The sequence below is a fragment of the Canis aureus genome, chromosome X (assembly GCF_053574225.1).
Source record: "Canis aureus isolate CA01 chromosome X, VMU_Caureus_v.1.0, whole genome shotgun sequence".
Lineage (NCBI taxonomy): Eukaryota > Metazoa > Chordata > Mammalia > Carnivora > Canidae > Canis > Canis aureus.
Genome location: NC_135649.1, coordinates 79,385,930 through 79,409,541, shown reverse-complemented (window position 1 = coordinate 79,409,541; position 23,612 = coordinate 79,385,930). Strand labels below are relative to the sequence as shown.

The 23,612-nt window shown below is 43.1% G+C and overlaps 1 protein-coding gene across 6 annotated transcripts in view; it reads right to left on the bottom strand.

Annotated features, from left to right (window-relative positions):
• Window positions 1–23,612, bottom strand: part of SMC1A (structural maintenance of chromosomes 1A) — a 48,929-nt gene that overhangs the window by 21,504 nt on the left and 3,813 nt on the right. For all 6 annotated transcript variants that reach the window (XR_013375222.1, XR_013375221.1, XM_077890241.1 and 3 more), the window contains exons 2-19: window positions 22,312–22,500; window positions 22,088–22,200; window positions 20,942–21,145; window positions 20,610–20,848; window positions 19,690–19,948; window positions 19,468–19,608; window positions 18,559–18,641; window positions 18,224–18,431; window positions 16,846–17,031; window positions 16,577–16,756; window positions 16,315–16,461; window positions 16,076–16,213; window positions 15,122–15,238; window positions 14,909–15,015; window positions 10,897–11,038; window positions 8,343–8,488; window positions 8,099–8,252; window positions 6,944–7,054 (exon numbers count right to left, since the gene is read on the bottom strand). Coding sequence is in view for 4 of the 6 variants with exons in the window: in XM_077890241.1 (XP_077746367.1) it covers window positions 6,944–7,054; window positions 8,099–8,252; window positions 8,343–8,488; window positions 10,897–11,038; window positions 14,909–15,015; window positions 15,122–15,238; window positions 16,076–16,213; window positions 16,315–16,461; window positions 16,577–16,756; window positions 16,846–17,031; window positions 18,224–18,431; window positions 18,559–18,641; window positions 19,468–19,608; window positions 19,690–19,948; window positions 20,610–20,848; window positions 20,942–21,145; window positions 22,088–22,200; window positions 22,312–22,500 (2,864 nt within the window). In the remaining 2 variants the exon portion in view is untranslated. The remainder of the gene's footprint in view (window positions 1–6,943; window positions 7,055–8,098; window positions 8,253–8,342; window positions 8,489–10,896; window positions 11,039–14,908; window positions 15,016–15,121; window positions 15,239–16,075; window positions 16,214–16,314; window positions 16,462–16,576; window positions 16,757–16,845; window positions 17,032–18,223; window positions 18,432–18,558; window positions 18,642–19,467; window positions 19,609–19,689; window positions 19,949–20,609; window positions 20,849–20,941; window positions 21,146–22,087; window positions 22,201–22,311; window positions 22,501–23,612) is intronic.

The following is a 23,612-nucleotide window of genomic DNA, read 5'->3' as shown; positions in this document are numbered from 1 at the left end:
GCATCCTAAGTATTTAGAGTTGAAGTCTGCAGCTTCCTTTACATGGTTCAGCAAAAACAAAAAATGTGTAATGTGGAGGGAGGGAATCAAGAGAGATGAATAGAGGGAAAAAAAAAACCTGGGAAAATATTTATTGGTGAATCTAAGGTGAAAGGCAAATGGGTGTTTACTGTTCTTTCAATTTTTCTGTAGGTTTGAAATTTTTCAAAATAAAGTTGAAAAAAATAAATCAAAATGCAAATTAAGCAACCCTCTTAAAAATGGAAAACTAAACAAAGAAACATGACAATAGATTAATAAGCTGGTTAAACACTAAGAGAATTCTTTCAAGTTACTTTAAAATAGAGGAACACGGCCATACATGCTCAATAAGCTATTATTAGCTTAACAGCAGAACGGACCTCAAGGAAATCTTCAATAGCATTCAATAATCAAATTGTTACTAATAACACCTCATTGTGATTTTTTTTTTAAGATTTTATTTATTCATGAGAGACAGAGAGAGAGAGAGAGGGGGGGGCAGAGGGAGAAGCAGGCTCCATACAGGGAGCCTGACGTGGAACTCGATCCTGGGTCTCCAGGATCACGCCCTGGGCCAAAGGCAGGTGCTAAACCGCTGAGCCACTGAGGGATCCCTCATTGTGATTTTCAAACTATTATACACGGAATAGGATAAATATATTATTATGTTAGTGTTGTTAGGAACCAAGATTTTCAGCAAGAATAATCGGGGAGACTCAAACATAAAATCAATGATGTTAAACTGTGAAAATTATAATTTTAATTGAAGTATCAAATGAGCTCACAACACATTTTTCCTTCAAAATAAAAAACGCCTCTTGTAGCCCAGTCTACTGAAACATTCTAGAAGCACTGAGCAACCCAGCAGTCATGAGCACTCCGATTTTCAGATGGTAGTCACTAAGCAGTATTTCCCACTACAAGTTAGAGATTCTCAGAGAGAAATGGCTAATGCCAGATCTTGGGAAATGTAAAGGATGAGCCTGGACATACCAGAAAGCAGGGAAAACATAAGACTGTAAGAGTTGTGTCAAAATGATTCACCAGCCAACTTTAATGGGTTCCCCACTGGCCAAAGATGCAAACAACTTGATCAACAAGAATAACCACCACAACAAAATCTAACACATCTAATATGTTTAAATCCTTAAGTGCAAAATGATACAAAAAAAAAAAAAAAAACTCAGTGAACAAATCTTAAGAGAACCAACTCATTTTTTTTTATCAACTAGTAAGTAAAAGAATACATTCTGCTTTTATTATATAAACTGTACCTCAGGGTAACCAAATAACTGATAGGAGGAAATCTCTCTTTACAGTATTCCAGCTAATAAAGAGAAAATGATTTCATTTTGCAACCACAGACAAATTAATGAATCTAGGCAATAACCACCACAGCTGCAAACCACACAAAAAGAACTACAACCAGATATTACCAACCTCCTGATGGATGTTAACAATGTCACTTAGGAGGTAGTCTTGACCAAAACAAACCCCCAAACTTGAATTTAATCAAGTCTCTAGATCTGAGCTGTCCAATATAATAGCCATAAGCCCACACATGACTACTGATTTTTTAAAAATATTTTATTTAGTCATTCATTCATTCATTCATTCATTCATTCATTCATTCATTCATGAGAGACACACAGAGAGAGGCAGAGAGACATAGGCAGAGGGAGAAGCAGGCTCCCTGGGAGGAGCCTGATGTGGGACTTGGTCCCAGGACCTCGGGATCATGCCCTGAGCCGAAAGCAGACATCTGCTCAAGTGCTGAGCCACCCAGGTGGTGTCCCATGGCTACTGATTTTAATGATCATTGACTGATTTAAAAACTGATATTCAACTTAGTTACTAGAAAACTTTTATCTGAAACAAACTTGGTTATGTGGTTCTCTTTTTTTCAATTGTACAGTTTAAGATAGCTAAATACAAATCAAATCTAAATATAAATCAAATCTATCTGAGGAAAATATAGCATCCAAATTGAGATTGCTGGAAACATAAATAGATACTCTGTACTTTGAAGACTTAGTACAAAGAGACTGTCAAATATCTCATCAATAATTTTTATGCTGTTTACACATGGAAATTGTTTTGGAGTATACTGGATTAGGCAAAAATACAGTACCAAAATGAATTTTACTTTTTAATAGGTCATGTGGGTCATATTATATCTCTAACAGCACTGATCTAGCTACCCACTTAAAGGAACTATAGGGGATACAAGAACTATTTTTTTTTTTTTGCTTTGTTCTGGGGGAACATAAAAAAATTATAGGATACAGGGGCACCTGGGTGGTTCAGCTGGTTGAGTGTCTGACTCTTGGTTTCAGTTCAGTTCATGGTCTCAGAGTCATAGAATCAAGCCCCACACTGTGGGCTCTGCACTCAGGGCCGAGTCTGCTTGTCTTCTCCCTTCCCGTCTGTCCCTCTTAGTGTTCAAGAGCATGCACATACTCTCTCTCTTAAATAAATAATCTTTAAAAAAAAAATCATAGGATACAATCAACAAAGTACAGAATGCAGAAAATCCTCTAGGAGAAATGAGCCAATTTCTTCAAAAACAAAAAAATACTGCAAAGAAAAATATAAACTGATGGAAGGTCATCCTATCCCCCTTAACATCCTAAGACCCCTAGTGGCTATCTAAAACTATGGACAGTGCCAAATGCTACATATCATGTTTTTTCCTATACATATATGCCTACTATAAAGCTTAATTTATAAATTAGGCACCATAAAAGGTTAACAGCAATAATACAATAGGACAATTATAACAACTCTGTAATTAAAGTTACATGAATGGTCTCACTCTCACACTATCTTATTGCACTGTACTCACCCTTCTTCTTGTGATGCGAGATGATAAAAAAAATGCCCACACGATGAGATGAAGTAAGGTGAATGACGTAGGCACTGTGACATAGCACTAGGTTACTATTGACCTTCTAACGATAGGTCAGGAGGATCATGTTTCCAGATTGCAGTTGACCGTGGGGAATGAAACCACGGAAAGGCATGCACAAGGCGGGGACTACTGTAGATTAAATGAGACTTAAGAGATATATCAGCCAATCACTCTATCAGTCACCTATCTATCTATGTCTGTCATCTTATTTGACTCTCAGTGCAAGCAAGCAAACTGTGTGTGTTCAGGACAATTCGGCAAATGTGAATACTAATCATAATACGAATAATAAGGAATTATTTTATAAAACTCCAATATTAAGGAATTATTGGGCTTTTTATATGATAATGATTCTAAATATTTTAAAGAATTATCTCTTTTAGAGATACATTCTGAAATATTTACAAATGAAATGGCATGATGTCCACAATTTGCAGCTGAACCCTGAATAAGGGGGTTGGGGTGTTGGCCCCTTACACAGCCCAAAATCCACTTATATACTAATTTATGACTCTCCAAAAAAACTTAATTACTAATAGCTTATTGTTGACTGGAAGCATTACCAATAACATAAACAGTGATTAACACATACTGTAAAGTAAGCTGGTGAAAAGAAAATGTTATTAAAATCTATTTAAAGTACTGTATTTATTGAAAGCAATCTATGTATAAGTGGACCGCACAGTTCACACTCATGTTGTTCAAGGGTTGACTGTATTTTTAAATAATACAAGGGTGAGAAGAGAGGAGGAAGAGGATGGGGTGCACATAAAATAAGTTTGGCCATGAGTTGATAACTGCTGAAACTGATGATGGCTACACGAGATAGCACTGTGCTATTTTACTTTTGTGTAATTTTCCATAATAAAAATCTAAAAATAAGAACAACAAAAATCAACTTGAAGTGGCTCCTATTGGACAAGGATGGGACCATATGAACATCAAAAAGAAAAATGACTCCAGTAGACAAACATCAAAGTACATTTAATATGTTAAATTCACAATACATACAAATGAAAAACTCACTGGTCACCTTCAACGGTTATAAGAGCAACCGCCTCATTCTGAAAGATGATAAATAAAGGAAAAGAATGAAGCATTTATCCTACCTTTCCTGTACTGGCTGTATTTCAAAGGAACTAAATGGTTGATATGAGACAATTCTTTTTAGAATTCCAATAAATAAATGGAGGAGGAATGGAAGAATTAGGAAATTACCATTTTGCAACCCTTAATAGACCTAGGCAATGATGATTAAGAGCTGCTAAAACTGAGGTGCCTGGGTGGCTGTCAGTTAAGTGTCAGGACTCTTGATTTTGGCTCAGGTCATGATCCCATGGTCCTGAGATGGAGCCCCACATAGGTCTCTGCACTTAGCGGGGAGTCTGCTTGGATTCTCTCTCTCCCTCTCCCTCTGCCCTTTCCCCCATGGGCGCAAGTATGCAGGCATGTGCTCTCTCTTTCTCAAATAAATAAATAAAAATCTTTCTTAAAAAAAAAAAAAGCTGCTAAAACCAACTTCTAAAAAGCTGACAGGGAACTTTATAAAAAACATGGGCTAACAACACCTGAACCTGATGATCATGATTATTTTTCTCTTAACTTTATATTATGTAAATTTTTAACATACACACAAAAATGTAGAGAATAATATAATGCACCTCCTATGTACCTATTACCAAGCTTCAAAAATCATCAACTCATGGCCAATACTCTGCTATCTATACCCAATTCCTCTTTATCTTCAATTATTCTAAGGCGAATCTCAGACACACGACTTCCACTTCACCTATAAATACTTCAGTATGTATCTCTAAAATGCTTTCTGAATCTCAGCACTATCGACATTTTGGGCCAGATGATTCACTGTTGTGAGGGCTGTCCTTTGTGCACTGTAAGATGTTTAGCAGCATCCCTTGCATCTACCTACTAGACACCGTCAGTAACCAATTATGAAAAGTGGGTGTCACAAGTGTCTCCAGACATTACCATATGTCCCCTGGGGAAGTAAAATCCACACACCATTGAGAACCACTGTTATAAAACATAAGGACACTTAAAAAAATTAAGCCATAATACCATCATCTCACCTAAAAATATATTTTTTCACCTAAAAATATTAACAGCAATTTCTGAACATGATAAATTATCTGGTCAGTGTTCAAATTATCCTGATTGTTTTATTTAAAAAATTTTTTACAGGATTTTCAAAGCAGGTTTCAAATAAGGTACACACATTGCAATTGGCCGGTCTATCTCTTAAGTCTCATTTAACCTATAAATTCCCCTTCTCTCTGCAATGGATTCAAGGAAATCCCACATATTCCAATTGGTTGATTTGTCTCTTATATGCCAATAAAAAAATCTGCCCCTCTGTTTATTTTCTTTCTTCTTGTTTATCCTTGGGAGGGACCAGGTCTATGGTTTCCCATAGTCCAGATTTAGAACTGCATCCCTGTGTTTTTATTTAACATGATTCTCTTGCACTAGTGTTTCATATAATTGGTGGATATAAAAGCTTGATCAGATCCTTGTTTTAGTTTTTGACGAGACTATTTCACAGGTAATGTCGAACACTGACCAAACTTATTACAAAGATAGAAATGACATTCAATGTCAACTGATGTGACGCAAAAGAAAGTTCACAAGTAGCACCACCTATGATATATATTCCTGCCAAAAATAAAAAAATGAACTACATCCAATCAAACCCTAGATTTAAGTACCAGTTTACAGGAAATACAGGGAATGGAAAAACACATTAAGTAACATCATAGGATATAATCAGCCAAATTCAGAATGTAGAAAATTGTACAGGACCAATGACCTAGTTTCTTCCATAAATAGGTAGAAAAAATAAAAAGGGATAAGAAAATGGTACAGACTAGAAGAGACCACTTTTAACATATGAACCTCACTTGAATCCTGATTTAAATACACAGACTGTGTTTTCTTTTTTTTAAAGGTATTTATGGGATATTCGTGCAAATCTAAACATTTACTGAAATTAGATGGTATTCCAATTAGTCTTAAAATTTTTTTGGTAGGATACTGTGGTTGCTTTTTAAAATGTCCTTTCTAAAGATATATGTTGAAGTAATTATGAATGAAATGTTACCTGGAATTTGATTTAAAATATGCCAACAGGGAAGGAAAGGGTATAAAAAACAAGATACCATATGTTGCTAATTGTTGAAGCTAGATGACGGGTACTGGGGTCCATTATATGATTCTATTTCCGTATATGTTTGAAATTTTCCACAATAAAGATTCCTTTAAAAAAAAATCAAGTCCCCCTGGCTATAGTGATGGATGGAAAAGCATGAGGAACTGTTTAGGAGGCTCCTGCAGTAGGCCATGTGAGAGGTGAAGTGGCCTATACCATAAAGACAGTTTGAAACCGAAAAAAAGCAGAATTCAATGGATATTTAGGAGGTAAAATGGATAGGGCTTGGTAATTCAATGAATATGCCACATGAGAGAGGGAAGTGAAGATGAGGCTCAGACTTCTGGTTTGAACTTGTGCCTGGCACCAAGGAGTGAAGGCAGGTTTGGGGAGGAAGGCTGGGGTTGCAGGTACCTGTGGAGCACAGCACACATGGCAGCTGAGGCCAGGGGACTAAAAGAGATACCCAGAATGAGAGAGATGAGAGAATGCCAAAAGTGAGAAGGAAAGAGTACCTAGGACAGATCACGGAGGAACATCTAAGGCCCATCTGTGTGCTATAAAGGAGCATGTCCTTCGTGTGTGCATCTGGGATGAATGCACGTGCATGGAAGGGGAAGAGTGGCAGCAGGCAGGGACCAGGGGTAACTGAGGGTGGTGGTGGGAGATGTGCCTGTGTCTGTGTGTGCATAGCTGGGGGAAGACCCTATATCACAACTCCCTTCCTTCCTCTCGCCAGCTTGCCCCTCTTTCCAGCCGTGGTCTCCACGATGGGGCCCCCAGGTGGGCTGACTCTCCCTCTGAACAGCTGGGAAGACGTGGCCACCCCCGTGGCAGATCCTCACCTTCAGATCTTCACACAGGTCACCGTAGTCAATCTCGATGAGGGCCTCTCGTGCATAGATGCTGGAAGTTCGCTGGGAACCACTCACTGAATCCTCCCCCTGAGAGCTACCCTGTAATGGTGAGGAGAGTTCAATGGAGCACGCTGGCTGTGAGAATGTCCTCTAAAGGGGGCACATGGGGGACGGAGGGCTCCTCTACAGCTTTCAAAGTCTTTGAGAAGCACCTTGCTAGAGAGAAACTATGGCAGAAGAGCAGTTCTGAAGTCACAAAGACCTCAGCTCAAAATTGGGCTCTGCCACTGACTAACAGTGTGATCCTGGGCAAGTCATGCTATCAGATCCTGACACCTGAATCCTGATTTAAACACACACACCCTCAACTGTAACAAGGCATACTGCCTGCCTGGCAGGGTTGTGTTTAGGATGAGGAGTAATTATGTCATGTTACCCTGGTGCCTGGCACATTTTTGGTGTTCAAAATATTTTTGCTGAATTAAACTGAAATGCATTTGGGAAGAGGGAGGGAGAAAGATACGTGGGGCCGAGATACACGCTCAGGTCCAAGACAGATATGTACACAAACCTTCTCTCAGTTAATGTTCCCACCAATCTTCACTTTCAGGACATAAAATGCTTTGGCTCCTCTATTGGCCAGTGTCCCTCCCTTTCCTATGACTAAGCCTTATCACCACTGCATTGCTAATGTCCCTTACCCAACCCTCTCCTGGCCAACCTCCCTCACTGCAGCTAGGCCATCATCTGTCAGGTCCCCTAGCTTCTGTCTTCCTTTGCTCTTGGCTAATGTCCCTCAATTGCCACTCTTAGCACTATCCAACACCTATCGGAGCTAACTTTTTTTTAGCTCAAGTCCCTAAGGTTACAGAATGATTTCATCTTCTCCTGCCTTCCCTCCCTCACCACCTACTGACATCCGGCATTACCCCCCACTCAACTTCCCTTTCACACCAAAGCTATTACCTTACCCCTACCTGCCTTCATAGCCTCATCCTGGCTTATCTCCCCTGCATCCCTCCTTAGTGTTCCCCATCACCCCTGCCCACCATCCTTTCCTCCCCTTCTCCCCATCCACTTTTATCCCCCACCTCTGGGTAATGTTGTCCACTGCCCACTCCTACAGCCTGCCCTGATACTCACCTCTTCCTGACTAATGTCATCCATAGTGCCCTTAGACAGTGGCAACTTGATGTCCTGCATCTTGCAGGCCTGCAGCAGGTTGTGGCGGTCACTGCGTTTCTGTTCCAGCTTGGTCTCAATGGCTGTCACCTCCTTCTGTAAATGGGTCATTTCCCTAAAAAGTCCAGATAAAGAGGTAAGATCCAAATCCAGCAGGCTGCCTGCTCTACCTAGTTCCCCCAACCCCAGGCCTGAACCCACTCACTTGTTGGCGCCCCCCAGTTTCTTACGAATCTCCTCCATCTCATGATTCTTGTCATTCACCTCCGACTTCTTGGCCAGGTGCTGATTCTTCAGGTCTTGCAGCTGGGCCATGGTCTCATCTATGATCTTCATGTGTCTTTGCTCCTCCTGGTCCCAGCAGGGGGAACAGGACAAGAAGTGAACGCTTTCCTCATCTCCTCTTGGGATCTTCTCCCCTTGCCCCAACCCTTTCCCCCAGGCAAAAGGAGCTTCCAGGTGTATCAAAGCCTCTCTTCAGGAAGCTCTGCTTTCACATACCACCATTACCCTTTAGGCATCTTCTTATCTTTTTTTTTAATTTGGTTGCCCTCCCCCACACACCCCAATACACAAATTGCCTAATGTAGAAAAGTTCAAAGTACTGAAACAGCATCAAGTAGGAGAAAAAAAAAATCACTCTTAATCCCATCAATTAATGTGTTAGCCTATTTCTTCCTAACACTACTTATAGATGGGTCTACAAAGTGGAGACTAGATTGTAATTAAAACCCTATATTCTAACAACATTAGAATATATTTGACCACCTTTTCCACATCAAGATTACTGTCACAGGCAATATAACATGAATTTTTCTTTTAAAAAAATCCACACAAACAATACTATTTATTTTCTATGAGTACACCTACATAAATGCACAACTATTTAAATGCCTGCAAGGTCTGGCAGAATACCCACTACGTGGGATTAGCTCCAGGGAGAGGAAAGGGAGTGGCACTGAGAGTGGTCAGTCAAGGGGATCATAGTCTTACTTAACAGATCTGATTTTGAGATTTTAATTTGAGACAGTAAGCGAGCGAGCGAGCGAAAGAGAGCGAGAGCGCACGAGCAGGGGCAGAGGGAGAGGGAGAAGCAGACTTCCCTGCTGAGTAGAAAGCCAGATGTGAGTCTTGACCCCTGTAACCGGGGATCACACCCCGAGCCGAAGGCAGATGCTTATCCAACTGAGCCACCTAGGCACCCTTAGATTTGATTGTTTAAACGAAGAAAGTTTGGTTTCCATTTTGATCTTCAAGTCACATAAAGGGAACCTATCTGCCACTTCCTCCCAAACAGCCCATAAAAATAATGGGAATATGCCTGCATATGCAGGCACAGACAATGCAGAAGCAAATATGGCATGCTAGTGATTGATGAATCTTGGTGACAGGTAGGTGGGAGTTCTTTGTAATAGTCTCATCACTTCTAAGTTTCAAATGATCCCAAAATAAAAAGTCAGTCATAGAAATATGATTCTGGATCACCTAGATGTCCACTTACTCCTACCTGATCTGCATTTGCATTTAAGATTCAGATGACACCAAAGAGGACTATTTTCATTATCAGGGTTTAATGAAAACACACATATACACACACACACCCCACCAACAACAAACATCGGCAAAGATAAAAAGTCAAAATGGTATGTTTAAGCCAAGTGAGGAGGATCAAATTCTCCCTCTTTCTCTCACTCACTCACTCACTCACACACACACACACACACACACACACACACACACCCCACTACCAAACATCGGCAGACATAAAAAATCAAAATGGTATGTTTAAGCCAAGTGAGGAGGATCAAATCACCTCAGGAGGGGATGCTGTGAGAGGAACAAATGTTTCACAGGAATTTAAAGAGAAGGAATGTGGGAAAAGTAAATCGTCAGACAATACCCAGCGACTCAGGCATGCTCGACTCGAACTGAGCCGGGGCAGTTAGCAGCACAGGTGCAATGTGAAAAGGGATTCGGTTTCAGCAAAACACCATCACCTGTTGTACTAAATTAATGTGATTAATTATACAAATTAATTTGTAAGTTCTGGCTTTTTCGTGAAGTGCTCTAAGTATGCATGTCTGTATATATTTAACATCAAGGATTTTTTAAGTCAACACTAAAGATCTTAGCTATTTAAATGGAGTCCGTATATTACTAAAATTTGAAGACTAAACTATGCAAATGCATGTATGAATATAGCATAATTTGCTAAACTTTTAATTCCCAGAGGACACTGTAGAGTTTTCAATATGGAACTATAAATGTTTGTAATAAACATCAACCTCTGTGCACAAAGCTGTGCCAGCATTTTGGATTTCCTCAGGTATTACTAAGTGGGGATAAGTATATTCCAAAGATTCTTGATGGATGGTGCCATATGGCAAAAGAATGCTGGTCTTCTGCACCGTGGCCAGTATTAATCATTTGGCTTCTTTTTTTTTTGGGGGGGGGGGGGGCTTTTTTTTTTAAGATCTTGGGTAATGTGATAGGAAGCAAATTACATCTGATTGTTGCTTTCATTTGCATTTCTTTGACTTCTAATAAGGCTAAATTATGTGTATATGTTTCCAGGCTATTTGAATCATCTTGAACCATTTGTGCTTCTTACTCGTTCTTTTTTTTTTTTCCCTATTTAGGTCTTGGTGTTTTCTTATTTCAACAGGGCTTTATAAATTATGGATATTACCCTTCTATCATATCTCTTCCAAGTTTTCCTCCCAGTTTTTAGTATGTCTTTTCTTGCTCTCCTTCCTTACCTTCTTGAGCTTTTCTATCTCATTTTCATCCTTTTTCACTGTCTGCTCCCACATGTGTACTTTATCCTGGTCTTCTTTCAGTTGGTTCTTTTCAAAATCCAACTGGATGCCCAAGCGAGTCTTCTGATTCTCAAATTCCAAACTGCAGGGAGAAAGGAGAACTAGCTCCAGGACACAGGGACTACTGGATTTCAATTACCTCTCAGGTCATCCCTCATATCCACATAAAACTGTTCCCTGAAGTTGGAGAACTAAGTCCCTCAGCCTAGCCTGTGGATATGGCACAAGGCAGGGGAGATCCAGCCAAACTCCACTAATCCCCCTTTATACACTAGAAGACTCCAGAGCCCTCCCAAGTTCCGCGGAGGCACAAAAAGGTCCACCTGAACCCACTAGCTATAATTCTTACTTATTAAGTTTCTGTGTACTTGACATAATTACCTCCAATCCTCTAATTAATAGCTCCACAAGTAAGCATTATTATCCTAATTTTACAAATGAGGAAATAAGGGCCAAGAGGTAAAAGACCTTGCTTAAGGCCACACAGCTAGTAAATGGCACATGTGAGCTTCGAAACCAGGTCTAACACCAAAACCCAGGCTCCTTTTCCTAAGGCACCACCGCAATATAATGTGGTAGGAAAACAGGTCTGGCTTCCAAACTCTGCCATTTACTAGTAGTATAACTTCAGGCAAGTCAGTTATACTCTCTATGCCTCTCTTTATGTATAAAATGCAAATAATGATAGTACTTACTTCAGAGTTATTAGGAGATTTTTTTAATGAATTAATATGCATCAAGTCCTTAGAAGCATGTTGGACACACAGTAAATACTTAATAAAATTTTTTTTTTTTTTTTTTTTTTTAATTTATGATAGTCACACAGAGAGAGAGAGAGAGAGGCAGAGACATAGGCAGAGGGAGAAGCAGGCTCCATGCACCAGGAGCCCGATGTGGGATTCGATCCCGGGTCTCCAGGATCGCGCCCTGGGCCGAAGGCAGGCGCCAAACCGCTGCGCCACCCAGGGATCCCCTGGGGATCCCTGGGTGGCTCAGCAGTTTAGCGCCAGCCTTCGGCCCAGGGCATGATCCTGGAGTCCTGGAATCGAGTACATCAGGCTCCCTGCATGGAGCCTGCTTCTCCCTCTGCCTGTGTCTCTGCCTCTTTCTCTCTCTGTCTCTCTCTCATATCCACAAAAATCCATAAATCTCAAATAAGATTTATTCATGCTAAGAGCCGGACATAGGACTCTTTCCTGGGACTCCGGGATCACGCCCCAAGCCAAAGGCAGATGCTTAACTGCTGAGCCACCCAGGCGTCCCAAAACTTAATAAATTTTTATCATCAGTATTGATAGGAATACTGGCTGCATTCAGCTCATATTTGCTCACAGACTTTGGCTCTTTCCAACTACCCCCCTCCCCGCAACACACACACACACACACACACACACACACACACACACACACACACCTTCCCAGAACCTTCAAGGAACATGTAGAAAATACTATATTCCTGCCATTGCCCTGCCCCCTGTCTCTTCAGAAACTCAGAGTATGTAACCAGCAGCCAGATATTAGCAGGTCAGGCAGGGCTAATTTCCAACCGCCTCCCCACTACCCCCATATGGTGTGACAGATGCTGCCAGATGTCACACTAGCAGCTTAAACCTATTAGTCACTATAATCCAAATGGAATGTAATTAACTCTATAATTTTGAGCTATGCAATTTTAAGCCCAATCTCCTAAGCATGACTCACAAAGCCCTCTGTGATCTGGCCCCTGCTGACCTGTCCACCACTCCCACCTTCTTCCTGACCCCATTTTTATGCTCCAGACATTCAAAACTACTTAGTTTCCAGTACAAGGCACACTCTCTCACACCTCTGAGCATGCTGTTCTCACTGCCTGGAACTTCCTTCTATCTGCTGCCCAGCTGGCTAAGTCCTACTCACTCTATAAGCATCTATTTCGTCACTCCTTGTCCTGTAAAAGCTTTCCTGACAGTTGTGAGCAGGTTCTTCATTTCTATTACACTTTTCTGGGTTTTCTCTCTTTTCTGGTGCAGTTAATTATATCCTACAGTTCATAAACATGTTGATGTTCGCTGTCTATGCAAGACCCGTGTCTCCTTTGGCTCAATCCATCCCTGACTTCCACTACCATTATCTTCCCTACGGTGAGCATGCATTCCAAAGTGATGTATGTGTATACAAACATACATATATAGCCTTAAAAATGCATATTCTTGGGAACTATCCTGGTTTTCATATTTACACAAATGCATGTTATTAATTTATCCATGTTACTGCCTATAAATCCAGTCCTTGCTATACAGGATTGCATAGTCTGTATATTCATAACACTTGTATTTCCCCCAAGTGATGGCTGTTTACATTGCCACCAATGTCCTACACCACAAATGATGCCGAGATACACAACCCTCAATGTGTTTCTTTGTGACCCTGTGGCAAGACTCTCTCTCTCTCATATATATTCAGGAGTGGCTTTGCTGTGTCATAGAGCTTATGTAGACTTATTTTCACCAAATACTGCTAGACTGTTTTAATTTGCATTTCTGATTAAGAACAAGACTGAACATCAATTTGTAGTTATTAGACACACGCATGCTTCTCTTTCTATGAAATGCTAACTACATCCTTTGTCCTTTTCTCTACTGGGTCTCTCTCTCTTTTTTTTTTTTAAGATTTTATTTATTTATTCACGAGAGACAGAGAGAGAGAGGCAGAGACACAGGCAGAGGGAGAAGCAGGCTCCACGCAGGAAGCCTGACATGGGACTTGATCCCAGGTCTCCAGGATCACACCCTGGGCTGAAGGTGGCGCTAAACCGCTTAGCCACCCAGGCTGCCAGGGTCTCTTGTTTTTACTGTTCCTCTTGATTTGCAGTTCTTGGAACATTTCTTCTGTATTTTCTATGTACCTCAAGTACAGCATCAATGGCACTGTTCTGAAATTGTTGATCTAATTGCTTCCCCAATTATTTCATAATTCCTTGAGGTCAGGGACAGGTCAGGACGATTCATTCTATATCCCTTGAGCCTGGCTTAGGGGTAGGAGGGCAATGAAATGTTTATTTATATGGGCCATGAGCTACATGAACTGCAGACTGGGCCCAGGGGGTGACCTCTTTCAGAGACTGTGTCATGTTCGTCTTATCCCCGATCCCCTCACCAATAACTACCACAGGACCACTTGGTACAACAGAGGCACTCAAGGAAAGTTTGTTAAATGAGCAAATAAACTAAAGAGGAGAAGAGAAGAGAAACCGTTTTGTTTTGCTCTTACTACTCTTCCAATCTAGAACTTCATTCTTCCCCGACCCCTCCTCATTGCCTATCAAGAAATGACAGTAATAAAAGCTAGCATTTAGTATTCTTAGTAGGCGCTAAGTATTATACTAAATACTTTAGAAGGATTAGTTCATCTGACGTGCCCAATAATGCCATGAGATAGGCATTGATATTAACCCACTTTACAGATAATGAAACTGGGGCTGAGAGCGAGAGACAGAGAGAGAGAGAGAGAGAGAGAGAGAGAGAGGTTGAGTCACTGCCCAAGATAAAAAGTTGTGGAGCTAGGATTCTAACCCAGGTAAACCATATTTAAAGCTGGCCCTCTTGGGATGCCTGGGTGGCTCAGTGGTTGAGCATCTGCCTTTGGCTTAGGGCGTGATCCCAGGATCCAGGGATCAAGTCCCACATGGGGCTCCCTGTGGGGAGCCTGCTTCTCCCTATGCCTATGTCTCTGCCCCTCTGTGTCTCTTATGAATAAATAAATAAAATCTTTAAAAATAAAGCTGGTCCTCTTAACCACGAGACTATGCCACACTGCCTCCCTGACATCCCTGTTCTTTAAAGCTGACCTACAACAAACACCCATCATTCTAAGAGCTCCTTCCTGTCTTATGATAGCATGCGATTTCTCAGGATATCTGGGCTGGGGGTTCGAGGGCACCCTCATGTCCTCTTGGACCCACACTTTCACCTACCGCTTCTTGGCAATTTCGTTCTGCCGCTTCACCTTCTCTTCCTCAAACTCCCGGATGTTGCGCACACCAATCTCCCGACAAAACTCTTCAAACACCTCATCTTCTACCTGAGGGGAAAAGCGAGGAAGGGCAAAGGCCCCCTGGGTCAGAGTGCTGCTTCCAGCCCCAGTCACACTCCACTGCACACATTGGCATGGCTTGTCCCCTACCAACCTGGTTCATTTTCTCCTTCAAGTCTTTCATTTCCCTCTCTCGGCTCTGGATGATCCTCTTGATATCATTAATGCGAGGCCCAAAGTTGGCTAGCTCACTCTCCAGTTTGGATTTTTCCTGCAGGAAACAGGGTTGAGAGGGGAAAAAAAAAAAAAAAAAAGAGACCAGGCTCTTTGAAGGAAAAGAGCTATCAAGAACACACTGGCCCCTGGACAGGAAGGGCTAGCTCTCCACAGGCTGGGAGAACTTGGCTTAGAACTGCCCAGTAAGGGTCCCATCATCTCCCGCGTGAACTGTCACACAGCTTCCTTCCCAGCCTCCAGTCAGCTAGCTTCAATCCGTGGGGCTGGGAACATGGCAAACATCATCAATTACAGGTCCACACTCCCTTATCCATAATCCTCAGAATTCAGACTTTTTGATTTTAGAAAAAGGTAAAAGGATATTTATACTACATTTTACATAATGCCCCCAGGTTGGTCTCGGGAAGCACCCCACGATCAAACACATTAACACATCTAGGAGAGTACGTCCACCCACAGAGACTGAAATGCCAGTATTTCAATTCACTTTCCAAAGCAGCTCAAATATCTGTTGAATGAATGATGCTAATAATAGCATCTTAAAATTTACTGGGCACTTACTGGGTGCAAGAAGTCAGTCTAAGTAGTTTACGTGTATGAGTTTATTCAATTTTTGTAAGAATGGTATAAAGCAGGTGGTAATTCTAACTCCCACTTTACAAACAGATGAAAACCTGATGCTGACAGGTTAAGTAAGTTGCCTCCTGTCATACAGAGCCGAAATCTAAAACTCTGGCTGTCTGAGCTGCTAGGCTTGGTTCCCTAAAGCATGCTGGGAGGAGGGAAATGAGAGGAGTTCCCACCCCAGAGAAACCTCAGCCAGGAATGTGAGGGTGGCCTTTGGAGGACAGGGTTGAAGGCCAAGCCCCACCTGTAGATTCAGGGCTAGATGTCGTGTCTTGGTCTGTTCCAGGTCACTCTGTGAGTACTTGAGCCGCATCTGCAGTCCGTGGGCCTGAGACTGCACCTGACGTAGCTCTGCTTCCTTCCGCTTTGCCTTCATCTGTTCCTGAAATAGACAAGAGAGAAGGGGTAGGGCATAAGAAACGGACTGGCCAGCCTGGTAGTTTAGGACTCCAACCCCTAGGGATGTTACAGCCTGTGACTTACTTTCAGCTCCTCTGTCAACCGCTCCTTCTTCTCTTTCAACTTATCTACTGCTTTCTCATCCCATCGCCGAGCCTTGGCCTTCAAATCACTGGCCCCACCAGAGATCACCCCTGACTTCTGGAACAAGGTCCCATCCAGTGCCACTGTCTACACACAGTAGAGAGAAGAGATGAGGAGAGGGGGGAAAAGATGAATAAAAGAATCTCCAATACTAATGGGGACAAGGAATCTCCAGCTCCAACATGGACAAGGGAATCCATACCTTGTGACGCTGGTGGCCTCCAAAGGCAATGCGACGAGCATCTTCCACATTGTCACAGACAAGGGCATTGCCACAAGCATACTGCAGGGCCTTTTTGATGTGGGGTGGCTCATAGCGAATCACATCAATCACCAGCTTGGCCCCCTTCAGTTCCCGGAGCTTCTCATCTGTAGGTTTCACCTGTGGGAATAAACTCAGTAAGTGGTAGAACATGGAGGGCTAGGAGGGACCCTCTCACACTGCCCTGACCCCATCCCCACCAGCCTCACCTCCAGGTAGTCAAGAGGCAAGAAGGTCTCAGGCTCCCCACGCTGTTCCTTGATGTACTGAATGCAGTCCCGACCTGTCTTCTCAGAGTCCACGATAATGGCATCCATGTTCTTTCCCAAAACTTTGGTTACAGCAATCTGGTACTTCTTTTGTGTAGGCTGACAGAGGTCAATGAGGCGGCCATACTGAGGAAAGTGGAAGAGCAAATTGAAGCATGAGGCTTTTGGGAACTGGCTCAATTCCTAGCTTAGAAAGAGGAAGACCAAAATCTGTGTGAAGAACACAGCTTCCATGCCATGGAGGAAAAGCCTACTCTGGCCCCAAAACAACAATCACTTCATTCATGCCTAAATCACAAAAGCATCTTTCTGAACCTCATTTTTACCATTTCACAGAGCACTGCTACCCCAGGCACTATATCAGATACCTTACATACGTTACCTCAAAGTCTTACAAGCACCCAGCAAAATACATCTTTTTCTAATTCACACCCCCCATGCTCCCCTAAACTAATTGTGCTTCCCTAAGAACTATCAGATAGGGATCCCTGGGTGGCGCAGCGGTTTGGCGCCTCCCTTTGGCCCAGGGCGCGATCCTGGAGGCCTGGGATCGAATCCCACATCGGGCTCCCGGTGCATGGAGCCTGCTTCTCCCTCTGCCTGTGTCTCTGCCTCTCTCTCTCTCTCTCTCTCTGTGACTGTCATAAATAAAAAAAATAAAATAAAGTGTGGTGATCTTTAAAAAAAAAAAAAAAAGAACTATCAGATAAAGAGGAAGATTTTCAAGGGCAAGGAATGAGCCTAATTCATCCTTATGAATTCCCCAGCAGTGTCTAGAGGAGAGATCAGGAACTATTTATGGAAACAAGTTGAACTCAGGGATGGAATTACAGCAACAGATAATATTCAGGGAATCTAGGAACTCAGGATTTGGTTCAAGAGGCCAAGCCTAAGATGTATCTATATGCAAATTAATAGGTTGAATAGTTTGGTACATGCCAAGGGAGATCATATAGAAGCCTACAGAGTTACTTCCTAGGAGACTAATCCCTATCCATGGCCCCTACCCTTTGGAAAGGCCTCTCCTGTCTCCCTGTCTTCCACAGAGGAATGAACAAAGCAAGACAGAACCTTCAGGAAGATGCAAGCGGTGTGATGAAAACATGAGGTCATAAGTCAGAACAAGTTGGGTTTAAACTGTAATCCTTCCATTTACAAGCTGTGCTGTTTTGGGCAAGTCATTTAACCTCTCTGAGCCTGTTCCCCCAGCTTTAAATAAGGGATTAGCAATCTTGTCCTCAAAGGGCTGCTGGGAAAATTATCTGACTTTGAGTGGGAGAGTAGGTGCTCAGGAAAGGAGCTCCCTTTCCATTCTTACCACAGAGCCAGGGTACAGGCGCTTGATGCTTTCCATAATCTCTGCCTTTCGCTGTTGGCGGCTGCTCTCCTGGCGGTCAATACGGGCATCCCCCAGCTGTTCCATCACCTGGTTCAGCTCTTTGTTGATCTCATCAATACGCCGCTTGGCCATCTCCACCTCCTCTGTCAGCTCCCCCTCTAACTTCTTCTGCTCCTCTAGGGACTGCCTACAAAGTGAGGGAATACAGGGGTTACCCTGGCTGATGAGAAAATATTCCTGGCAGAGGGACTCACAAGGACAGACAGGGTTCACAAGAACAGGCCTGGAAAAGGAAAGGCTGCAGAGCCACATACTTGCTAGTGGTGATGTATTCCTCTAGTTTCTCAATCCGTTTCTGATTCTCTTCAATCTCCCGCAGCTTTTGCTTGATCTTAGCCTGGAAGAAAGACAAATATACATCATCACCAGGGGCTGAGCAAGTTATCTCTAATAAGACTATGGAGCCTAGAGTTATAGACTTATCTATAAGCAGCTTATAACCACTATGTTCCCATTCATTCAAGAGCCCAACAGTCCAGGACAATCTGTCACTAATGGGGAAGACCCACCAAAAAGCAGACACACAAGTGTTCAGCGTGGCACCACTAACTGATGGGCCTCCCAGAGCCCTGAGACCCTCTCATGGTGTTCTTCCTAGCCCAGGCTACCTTCCTCACCAATCAGGAAGGCTCAAACCAATGCAAAATAGAGCTTTCCAGGCCTTTCTGCCCTGTTTTCTCATCTGTAAAATATAGGCAACCTCCACTTCATAGGACACATATTAAGTGCTTAACACAGTACCGCTATTAATATTAATGCCCACCATCTTCTTTTAGATCTTTAAAGAAAGAGCTTAGTAGAATACCTGGAACACTGTAGGCTTTTCTTGGAGTACTATGACAACTATTATTATTATTATTTTATTAGTATTGTTATTAGGAAGGCGGTAAGCAAGGTATACTTGATAAGACTGTGGCTTCAGAGCTAGACTGCCCAGGTTCATATCCTGGTTCTGCCACTTCGTAACAATGTGACCTTAGACAAATTAATTCACATCTGCACTACTGTTTCCTCATTTAGAAAATGAATTAAATGAGTGGATATATATAAAATACAGTGCCTAGCACATAGTAAGTGTTCATTAGTCGTTAGCTATTGTCATCACTGTTAAGACTATCACTTCTTCTCAGTCCAGTATCTCTCATCTTAAAACACATGCCCACCTCTGTCTCTACTTTCTTCCGCTCTTCCAAATCCAGCCGGTCCTGGTCAGCTTTCTGATCCCGATTGAACTTCTCTAGCTCCTGGGCCAAGGTAGCCGCTCTCTTGCTGGCTTCTTCTTTCAACCGATGGTATTTCTTCACCTACATTACGAACAACCAACCGAATCAGTCTCTGTCAGCACAGCAATCCTCCACTCCAGCCCCAACCCTCCCAGAGCTTACTTGATTCTCCTCCAAGGTCAAGTCTCTGCCCTGACTCTGACTCTCCTCTTCCATCCGTTCCTCAAACTCCTGCCGGGCTTTCTCTACTGACAGCATCTCCTTTTCCAGCTCATCCATATCACCTTTACGCTTCTTGTAATGCTTCTGAGCATTCTGTAGGGACTTTTTGGCTGCTTCCAGCTTCTTGATTTTGTGGGAGGTATTCTCCTTGGCTTTGATATACTGAGGCCGCTTCTGGTTCAGCTCTGAGTCCTTCTCCCTTTTGCCAGTGCGGAGGGGAGTAAATTGGTTAGCAGTGTGGGAGAAGGGAGGGTTCCCTGGCTTTATACCCAAAGGGAGGCCTGAGGCCCCCAGTCAGCCTCAGGGAATTGCCTAAAGAACAAGGGCCTGATGCTGCACAGATCTTCAGAAAAGGGGCAATCTGACTACCCTCTGGAAGTGATGGCTTCAGCCTGACATCCCGGCCACTCCATAAGGTAAAACTACCACTCCTACCTCGGCCCTAGCTGGGCCAGGCCCCTCAGGAACAACTCCCAAGAACGCCCTGTGTTTAGTTGCCCCCATCTGATCTAACCATCTCAAATTCCTGTCCTTTAAACTTCTAGCTCCATTTTTCCTCTTCCAGGAAGGCATTCCCAGCCACTCTAGTAGCTGGGCCTCTCCCATCACTTCCTCTCACTTGCCAAGGTCACCACCCCTTTCAAGTCCTCTCTTTTATGAGTAGCCATCTACCCAGTCTGAGTACTTAAATGCTCTTTTTGTCTAAAAACGCAAGTCAAGAAATGTGCTTGGTTCTGGCCAAAGCAAGTCAAGAGGAAGACAAACTAGTGCAAGCACTGGACTCTAGGCTCAGAGGAGCCCTAGGAAACAGCATAGTCTCTTGGTTTCCCACAGGTTGCAGGCCCAGGCCTGCCTCTTACTTGATCTCCTTCTCAATCTGCTGCTGCTCCCGCATCATTTTGCCCAGCTCCTTCTTCTTCTCCTTCAGCTCATCCTCTACCTTGTCCATTCGCTTCTTGTCCTTCTCGATCTCCTTGTTCTTAGAGGCCAGTTCCTTATTGAGTTTCTCAATTTCCACTTCGTTGTGATAAAGCTTAAAGAGCTGCAGCTGCACCTGAGCTCGCACCACCTCATCCTTCAGGCGCTGGTAGCGGTCAGCCTGTGCAGACAGGGACACGGAAGCAGGGGTACGTCACTAAGGCACTAGCTCCATCCTGGCCCCTCAGAGCCCAGTAGCAGCCTGGCCACCTACCTCTTCTTTCTCCTGTTTGGCTTCCTTGCGTTCAGCCGCGATGTTTTTTTTGCGATGGTAATTAAACTGTGTGTCCTCTTCAGCCTTTACCATTTCCTTCTTTCGCTTGTCATATTCCTGGGCCAACTCCCCAGAGCGACTGATCTCTTCAAATAGAGCTGTCCTCTCTTTGGGGTTCTTCATGGCAATAGATTCTACAGCACCCTAGTAAAGGTCAAAACATTCTCCCCACTTAGAGCTTAGCCATCCCAGTTCCCTCTACCCATTTCCACTCAATCAAGGTTACTGACCCTCTCCCTGCACTAGGTGCTACATTTCACACTGGGCTTTAAGGGCACATTCCTGCCTCTTGAGGTGCACAGGAACCAAAAGGGACAAAAGCAAAGACAACACTGTGTGTTACATGCAGTGACAGAAGTAGCACAGAAAAAGGACTAAATGAAGCTTGCGAGTGGGAGACTGGTAGGGGTTTCTATCCAGTAAAGCTTCCCAAAGGTGAGTGACATCTATGCTGAGTTTGAAAAATGGGGAAGAAAGTTAAGAAAGAAGGTTATTTCATGTAAAGGACAATTAATATGCAAAGGCCCTCAGGCCAAAGGAAGCAGGTGAATTGTGGGACCTATAATGGTTTAATTGGGCTGGAATGCAGGTTGGAAGGGAAAACTACTGGCAGATGAGGGGCTAGCGAGGTGGGCAAGAACCAAAGGGCATAAGTTTGAGTTTATGCTAAAGCAATGGTTCTCAAACTTTAGCAGGCATAATAACCTGGAAAGCTTGGTAAAATACCCAGTGCTGGGCCCCACCACATGTTCTCTATGTCCATAGGTCCGGGATGGAACCAGAGAATGTGCAATTCTAACATGTCCCCAAGTTGATGCTGATCCAGAGACTACAATTTGAGAACCACCATCATGAGGCAATGACAAATCATTGAAATGCTTTAAGAAGAAAAAGGAAAGAAACAGATCTGTGCCCTCCTAAGATGAACCTAGCCTAAGGGATGAACTAGAAGGATCCAGACTGGAGTCAGTAAGCCCAGTGAGGAAGCTACTACATTAGTTCAGGGGAGAGATGAAGCTCAAGATGGAGCAGGCCCATTGAGGATGGGCAAACAGCAGATAGCCAGTAACTGTCAAAAATGCTCACCTGGAAGACGAGGAAGTTACGAGCTTTGATGAGAATGCCCAACTTCTCTAATTCCTCACTGTACTCATGTAGCTGGACCACTTTGTTGTTGATCTTGTACTCAGAGGAACCCCCTACAAGACAGAGAAGGAGTTGGCTGAAGGTCAGATCTCCCTCTTATCCCAGCCAACTAGTCTAGTAACCTCCCAGGACCCAAGGGGAGCCTTCTGGCCAGCCTCACCCACCAACAATGACACGAGCAAAGGTGCGGTCCTCAGCACCCTCCTCAGAGTAGACCATGCTGACAAAGGCCCGGTTGGCAGCTGGCTTGCCCACAGGTGCTCCGTGGATCAGGTCCCTCAAGGTCTTTACTCGCAGGTTGCTGGTTTTCTCACCCAACACAAAGCTGATTGCATCCATGAGATTTGACTTACCTAAGGGAGTAGGGGGCAAAGCAAAGGAGGAGAAGGAAGTCAGGAAATACTGCTCCACCCTCACTAAAGCCTTGGTTCAAAAGCTTAGAAAAACAGTCCCCATGCAGTTATTACCTAAAGCAAGACTAGAACCCCATCTAAGGAAAGGGCATATTCACATAATGGATTGTTCCACAACCTTTAATGACATGAGGAAATGCCCACAATAGAAGAAATAAGCAGATATAAAACTCAACATAATATCATCGCAACCAAGTTTAAAAGTAAAAAAGAAAACAAAACAAAAGAAGAGCTGAGGGAAGGTAATAATGGGGAGTTGCTGTTTATTGAGTACAATTTCAATTTTACAGGATGAAAAAGTTCAAATCAGTTGTACAATGTAAAGATACTTAACACAACTGAACTGTACACTCAAAAATTTGTTAAGATGGCAAATTTTGCTATGTATATTTTACTATAATTTTTTAAAAGGCATATTGCTAGGGACACCAGGGTAGATGAGTTGGTTGGGCGTCTGACTCTTGATTTTAGCTTGGGTCGTGATCTTGGGGTTATGGAATCAAGCCCCACATAGGGGTCCCCACTCAGCACATCATCTGCTTAAGATTCTCTCCTTCTGCCCCTTCCACCCTACACACACAATCATGGTGCTCTCTCTCTCAAAAAAGGGGCATATTCTTATTGTGATATAATAGGACCCATAGAGCATCATGTATGAAGTATCTTGCCAAAAATATTTAACCTGAATCTAAACAAATTTCCAGTTTACAGCAGCAGTTATAGGAACATAGTAAATGACACCATGAGGAAACCCTAAGAGAATGTAGGATGCTCTTCAAGACAACTAGCCTGATCGTTTCAAAAAGTCGATGTCTGGTGTGCCTGGGTGGCTCAGTTAAGCACCTGATTCTTGATTTCCGCTCAGGTTATGATCTCAGGGTCCTGAGATGAGCCCCATGTCTCAGGCAGGGCTTCCTGCTCAGCAGGAGTCCACTTCTCTCCCTCTGCCCTCCCCTACCCCCCACCCCACCCCCACACGCTCACACTCGCTCTCTCAAATAAATCTTTAAAAAAAAAAATTCAATGTCTAAAAAGAAAGGTTTGGAGAACCA